This window comes from Triticum dicoccoides, chromosome 4B (genome assembly GCF_002162155.2).
Source record: "Triticum dicoccoides isolate Atlit2015 ecotype Zavitan chromosome 4B, WEW_v2.0, whole genome shotgun sequence".
NCBI classification, from domain to species: domain Eukaryota; kingdom Viridiplantae; phylum Streptophyta; class Magnoliopsida; order Poales; family Poaceae; genus Triticum; species Triticum dicoccoides.
The window spans coordinates 24,849,350-24,856,994 of NC_041387.1; the positions used below are offsets into that span (position 1 = coordinate 24,849,350).

Sequence of the window (7,645 nt, forward strand, 5' to 3'; positions counted from 1 at the left end):
TAAGTGTTGTGGTTTGATGTGGATGTAACAATAACTAACTTATACATCTTCGAAGCCCCCAAATCCATCTTCAACGGATGATGTAGATGCAAAAAAAATTACATCTCCATCTCCAGGAGATGTAAAATATAACACTTGGCGATGCAAATTTACATCAGCAACCACAGGAGAATTAAATACAGATGCAAAACAGCCAGCCATGCGCCAACCCAACCGCCACCATGAAAGTCCCAACCGCTCGATCCCCTTTCCGTCGCCGCCGCTGCCGACCGATTCTGGCCAGCTCGGGCACCGCCCCACCGCCCCAGCCAGCTCCGGCACCTCCCCTACCCATTCCAGTTCACCGTCGATCATCTGCGCCGCCCGAATCCAACAATCCGCCATGTTGCAAGTAGAGGAGTGGTCGCGAGCAGAGGAGGCCTGCAGCTGCTCGAGGGCGCGCCGAGGAGGGCCGCCGCTACTCAAGGGCGCACCAGGGAGGGCTGCCGCTGCTCGAGGCTGGCCGCCATGGCGCCATGGCCCGAGTTCGGCTCAAGGGGCTCTGCCGCCGGGCGGATCTGCCGCTGGTCATGGCTGAGGGTGATGTCATGCTTCCCCCGCTCCGAGATGGAGGTCAGCTGGGCTACTGCTGCTGTGGCCCCGCCTTGCTAGCTCCGGCACCTCTACCGCACAGGCGCCGACCGTTTTACATCTTCAAATTTACATCTTCAAATTTACATCTGTTGAAGTTGGATTTTACATCACCAAATATACATCACCGTTGGAGTTGCCTCTTTTTTTGAAAATAAAAATTGCATTTTTTGGAGATGTAAATTTTACGTCTCCTAATTTTACAGCTCCAAATTTACATAATCTATTGGAGATGCTCTTAAGAGCCTGTTGGACAATCCACTAGCTCCACGAAATCTCAGGATCTGCGGAGCACTTATTTCCTCGCTCCGCAAGTGCTCCGCAATTTTGAACTGCAGCTCCGCCTGCTCCAGGAGTGGAGGGCTTCAAACACAGCCTTATTATGGATTGGAGGGAGTAGTTGTTTAGTTCAATTGTTTTCAATGCTTCTTGTCAGTTAACTCCCTATTGTCATTACCCTACCACCCAGCTAACGTTTTTTTGTAGTTGGTCCGTTCAGATGATGTTGTGCACTGATGGTAAAATATCCACCACGAGCCTACGAGTACTCTTAGCTGGTAGCTTCAGTAATAGACCTATGGTTCACAGTATGTTTTCTAATTAGCTGTGTAATATAGTATAAATCACATCAAGACTACTGTGCACTGTAAGCTTGTGATTTATGCTTGTATTCTTACATTTCTCTACCTGCATCATAGTATTACTTGTTATTGCCATGTGGTAGAGATAATCTGGTAAAATCCCATTTGGCCCTTTTTTAAGGGGGAAATTGTCCTGTCTCACCTATATCATGTGCCTGTCTTTGAACGCTAGCGCCTCGCCGGTGTAGCCAAACACACCATTCACAGGATACTCCATGGCGCCACTTGCATCAACCCAGCTTATACCTTCATGGTGCCCATGCCGCTCCTTACAAAACTACATATAATAATACTGCTTAAGGACATAGGAAAGTGATGCTCAGCGGCATCAAGTCAAGCATCATTTCTAATGACGCCCTATAGAGGAGCCCAATTATCGCAAAGAAGTTGACCCTCCTGCAGAGTTCACCAGAATGGGAGGAAATCGACAAAATCAGAACCACATTGGTAGAAAATGAAAATGATGTGGACAAAAAGGAAATGAAATTCGGATGCATTGTTCGGCGTCATAAGCCGGAAATTTAGTTCAGGCCAGTCATTTTCCCCACTCAATCCAGAGATCACCAGCTTTCCTTTGGCTGGTGATTGAAGAAGCACTACTCAACTCCATGTAAAAAAATGATCGTCAAAAAGAAAAAAACTCCATGTCGGTGAGCATCAATAGAAGCCGCTCATTCTGATTGCAAGCTTTAACATGGTTTAGTTAATGGAGCAGCACCATGGTGAGCATCAATAGAAGCCACTGCATTAACAAGTGTTGGGTGTTTGGTTCAGTAATACTACCCTGTCCACAGGATCAAATGTGTTGCATAAATATTTCCCAAGGTTGGGAATTCCCTAAGAAAACAAAAACATACTACTATAAATCATGTGGGGCATGCTCAGAAAATTTGGGACGGGGAGACGAAACTCATGGCATACCTTTCTACTCTACTTTAGCACCTTCAAGAGCCTGAATGCACCAATAGCAGCAGTGGCAAAGCACCTTCTGGGTTGATTGTTGCTTGTAAGTGGCAAGGTTCTTCGCAACGGACCAAGTTTATGATTTGGACTAGGACCTGAGCTTGCATAGGCTGGATACACCTTCAAAGGAAGCCGGGCTTGTAACACTGATCTCCAGTATGGGAAAAAACTTCTCTTTGTATATGTGGGATCCCATCCTCCACCTACTTTCTTTCTCACAGCCTGTCACATAGTTCATTAGAGGTACATCATAAAAAATGAATAGAAACATCCATAGTTCCAGCCAGCACCTCTCGCTTGAGATGTATTATGTTGATCAATACACCGCATTGGTGTTTCATCAGATATGAATGGTGTTATGCAGTATAGTAATTAAGTAGCATGCTTAAGTAACATAAAAAGCTGTTGAACCAGCACAATGCATGGCACAAACTCGCAGGTGAAACATGCTTTGTTATTGGCTTATTGCCTCTAACGATTATATTACACTGCATCTTATTCTATCAAAATCTTTCTCGCAGGCACCAAATAAATTTCAGATGCAACAGATCATTCAAGAACAATAATAAAGTGTTGGAAGTAACAATAATGTGCAAGCCCCCTTGGTGAAGTCCCAATGTTGATGTTACTTGGAACCTATAAAGTTCAGCTATGTCATTAAGGTAATTAAGCCTCCTTTTTATTGCATTTACCCCTTTTCTTTGGTAAAAAACCTGATGGGAAACACATTAGGATGGGGGAGATGAACCATAGTTGGAATGCCGCAGCATTGCAATAGGTGATATGTATTTGAAGGCAACTCAAAGCTAGAATTCAGTTTCTATACATGTAGTTTCTATACATGCGGGTGAACACACACTAGGTATTCTAGGCTAGAATTTATATGTTTTGTATTCCCTCCAATCCATAATAATTATCATGATTTTAGTTCAAATTTGAACTTACGACAATTATTATGGATCAGAGGGAGTAGTTCAGTAGCCAAAGTCCATTAGAACACAAATACTTGTACTCTATAAATATGGCTGAATTCAGTACTGCAAAGCTGCCCAGCTTTGCAACACCAAAACCATCACTTTGTGCTCTAGTTAGTAATCCATTTGTGCTGCCACAAGGTGTAGGCAAAGCTGCTTGGTACTGCTGCACCAAAATCAGTATTAAGGTATATGGGTTACCTGTGTTTGTTTGGTGTGTTGCCGTGCCATAAGGGAGAGGTCGTCATTTTCAACAGTTGTGACCTGGACTCGAGATTAGGGCAAGATGAGTACAGTCAGAAGTCAAAAAAATGCGCCTTAAAACAAAGATTCTATTATGTATCTGAAAGCGTTCATGGGATTTGTCAATTTGGGAAAATTTTACTACTTTAAATATTCTTAAAAATAGTTGATGTAACATAAAATAAAAAGAACAAGGAAAGGGCACATATTCTTATAGCTTTCTTTCTTTTTGCTGCCACTATATCATTACCCGTTACCAACACCATCAGTCTATCCAAAACTAGATCAACCGCAGATTTGACTATCTTTACCTTTTTCTCTCCAGCATCCAGATTGGCCGATTCCATAACTGCCATGTTTGCATCTGTAAGCCCTATTATCCATTTTAAAAAGGAGAGAGATTAAGACTCAGTTTGTTTAATGCAAAAAGAATCACTTGAGCCCCCACCTTTGCATGACTCTCCGTTTGACTTTCTGCAGTCATAAGGCTGGCTTCAAGAAATGGAAGACAAATAGAATAAGCAGAAAAATAATCATTTATTCACATAGAAAATTATCATGAGCAATACAAAGAGTAGTACAGGTTTATAGTGTCCATGGGATCTCCATTAGGGCAAAATCCATACTCCTTGAGGATACGTGAAACATGTTGAAAGACATCCACATGGGGCACCTACATGACATACAAGCTGTTGTATAAGGCAATACATCGCTAACATAGATCTACCATATATACAATGTAGCAATTACATAACCAATTGTAAGCAGTGAGATAATTAATATGAGTTGGAAGGCAATAGAACAGTGTGCAAAAAGAGTGATCGCATTCAATTCACTAGGTTTCATAAACTACATAATATACATATTCGGATTCATCTAGATTAATGTATCATGTCCATCTTGAAGCAAAATCTGTTAGCTCCCACAAGTTCTGTGTATTTAACTACACGTTATGATCTAGACGCTTCAAAGGTGCGAGTAAAAAAACTGCATCACACTTCTGTATATTTAACTACACGTCACAGTTATTCAAATTCCAACTAGTTCAAATCACTTTAATAGTTTTGTTTTGGTTCCCCAAAGAGAAAGGTATCAATTTCTTCAGGCTTTCTTCAGGTTGTATGATCCAAATGAAGTTCAGACAAACTTAAAGACCATACACCTAGTGTTTCCTGAACTACATTGAACTGTCCTCCTGGGCCACAGACAAGTTACTGTAACGAGCTCCAACTCCCTGTTTCTTGGAGGACCTGGAGTTTGTAGGCTAAATAAAGTACCTTAAGCATAAATTTCCAGTCTAACATGAATAAAGAAGGCTCATGTCAACGCCCTTAATATACCCCCAGCTCCAGCACCTAGAATATTTGGAGCTGGGAATCATGCCAAACAGCTGCAACCATAAAAATATGGAAGTTGTCATTTTTGCCAATTTATCTTCCATGCGTCCAGAAAATAAATAAAGAGAAATGACACAAGCACATGTTTGTATTCATGCACCATGCAACAACATTAACCAAACGCCTGATGATGATACGTGCAATTTTACGGCTAAAAACGATACAAGGCAGTGACAAAACCAAAAACTAGACATAAGTGAAGCCAAGAACAAACAAAATTGGCATTTCACACGATACTCATGTCAGATAATATTAATATGGAGATCGAGTGTTTCTATCACCAATTTTTTCACTATTTATGCATACATTAAGTATTAATTGTAAGAATCGTATTTCCATGACAAAAATGTACATGGTAGTGGAAAAGGAACTAACATGCTCCTTTTAGTTGTAGTGTGTGAATTCAATGCAGAAACCATCAATAGTATCCATCATGAACTCGTATAGCAATCTCCTTCACAATGTAATAATATCAAGCAATTCTTAGAAGATAAAGCACAAAAGGTGTTCTTATAGTTTGTTTGTCTGTTCGATGATGAAGATAAAATAAAAGAAGTAGCCAGACAGGGGATCTGATGTGGATGAGTATATGGATAACTAATAACAGGCCGGTTGTTACTAATACTTCTGACATGGAACAATTCATTAAAATAACTATCACGACGGCTTTACTCCCATCAATTATTTGCTCTTGTTTCATTATCTCTGCCATCACCTTTCCCAAGTGTTCAGAAATAAGAGGCGTTTGTATCTCATTGCATTATTTGCTCTTGTTCATTATCTCTGCCATCACCTTTCCCAAGTGTTCAGAAATAAGAGGTGTTTGTATCTCATTGCATTATATGGCAGGCTAAACATTAGAGCAAGAATCAGCTATTCAAGCAATGAAGTGGATGGAAACTTTCTGAATCAAAGTAGCATCTTGGGTTTGAGATTCTTTCAATTAACAAGAACAGAATTTAGTGATAAAATTATTAGAGAACATGTTAAATTGATATAGAGCATCAAGCAAGAGAAAACAAATATGCTTCTTGAAAATATATTCACAAACTACGCATTCTCACACATATTATCAGGAAATTGCACTTTTTTTAGTATGAGCTGCAATGATAGGCCTACAGGTTAACCACTCTGAGGTCAGAGCCACATGTGTAATGACATGTTTTTCATAGTTGTACAGCTGGTACTTTATGATAACATTAGCACAATAAGTACAAATCTGGGATAAGGGCTCGAAAAAGTAGTAATTCAGTGATAATTTTGAGATAGATAATTGCTGCAAGAAAAGTTCATTTGTTTAAGCAAGACAACTCTTAAAACATTACAGCAAAAGGATAACACAAAATTGGAGTAAAATCAAAGGCAAGGTTCAACAATATATAACAGTTCCATCCTCCATATTACACCCAAGAAACCTTCCAGGAGCAACTCTTGCATTAACCGCTACCGCTAATTACAGGGGCAAAATGTCCATGTGCTTTAATCGGATGTGGAGCGTCAGGAATTTCCATTGTGCCTTGGTCCTAGCATTTTGCCTCCCCAGCCCAGTAAATGCAGGTGGAGCAAGTATAACATTATTGTTTTCAGTTGTGGTGAGATTGAGAACTATCTTCTTGCTAGGACAGAGCAAGTATTACCTCCGTCCGGGATGGAGGGAGTATAACATTTTTATTTTCTGTTGAGGTGAGAATTATCCTCTTGCTAAGACTAGGGCATGTATTTTTTTAAAACAACAGCACTAACAATAGTAAAAATACAAATATTAAGTAAAAGGCATCTGAGGCACGCGGCCACAACATACCAAAAATGCTTACCTCAGAATGCGTTTGAATGTATGCAGAAAGATCTTCACCGGCATGGGAAATTACATCAACAAGCAGCCATGCGCAATCAGTAAGTGTCTTCCTTTCCTCCAGAAGCTCCGGTGCCATTGCATGTGAACCTTTCTCCCATCTCAAGGCAAATGAACGCCTCATTATACATTTATTGATAATGTCAAACCCATTTTTCTTACTACTGCCATTTATCTTGGAAGAACTGCCCCCACGGATCTGCTCTTGAGCAGCCAGTAGTAGAACAGCAGACTGGATAATTTTTCCATCCTCCATGTAATTCCAGAGCTCTTCAAGTACATTATTTGTTTTTTCTGCAAGCAGTCTAGTTGTGTCCAAGAAGACCTTCTGTAAAACAACAACGAACAAAAAATAAAGTCCATTTAGCATTCATATGCAAGCAAGTAATGTTGAATAATCTTTCTGTGTATCGCCATGTTTCCTCCTATCAAAGTAAATATGGATTAGGGACAATCTCCAAGGCAAAGAAAATAAAATTAATAACTAGCAACAATTTTTGTATATTTTATTGATGACTTTTTATCCTTTACTATAAGAACATACGGAAGACATGAAGTAAGACAAAAAGGATCAACAAACAAAAACTTTACACTCTCTGACAAGTGGAGATGAAAGGATGCCTGGTACTTAGTATGACTAATTTCATTATAACCTGTCACGGGTTTATGGTATGACCACAGTTACTCTTTGGGTCATGCTGCAAAAGTAGTAATACGTATAGGGAGGGAAATGAAACAGACCATTTCAGGTAGACACAGCAGATGAATAAACTTGTAAATATAATCCAGATGACTCTGGCTGCGAGAAAGATTGTCCTCCAGATACTTATGCAGGCAAGTATTCTCAACTGCGACATGGAGCGGGAGTAGATTCTCAATGACATCAAAAATGGCATCATTGCCAACTGTGCGCACATTGGGTGATGCACCATGGCGTAAAAGCAG

The 7,645-nt window shown here is 40.2% G+C and overlaps 1 protein-coding gene across 1 annotated transcript; it reads right to left on the reverse strand.

Moving 5' to 3' along the window:
• Positions 1–1,748: 1,748 nt before the first annotated feature.
• LOC119292449 lies at positions 1,749–7,397 on the reverse strand. Its single transcript, XM_037571287.1, has 7 exons — positions 7,386–7,397; positions 6,663–7,028; positions 4,033–4,124; positions 3,900–3,943; positions 3,763–3,824; positions 3,410–3,472; positions 1,749–2,456 (listed from the first exon to the last, which is right to left on the reverse strand). Exons 1-7 carry the CDS (start codon positions 7,395–7,397, stop codon positions 2,202–2,204), a joined length of 894 nt encoding a protein of 297 aa, XP_037427184.1. The 3' UTR covers positions 1,749–2,201.
• Between the last annotated feature and the right edge of the window lie 248 nt (positions 7,398–7,645).

What these genes read in the sequence shown, in the direction of transcription:
- LOC119292449 (XM_037571287.1), bottom strand. An exon ending in ACATTCAAACGCATTCTGAG is followed by an intron (nt 4,125 to 6,662) that starts GTAAGCATTTTT and finishes TATGTCATGTAG; the next exon opens with GTGCCCCATGTGGATGTCTT. An exon ending in AAACGGAGAGTCATGCAAAG is followed by an intron (nt 3,825 to 3,899) that starts GTGGGGGCTCAA and finishes AATGGATAATAG; the next exon opens with GGCTTACAGATGCAAACATG.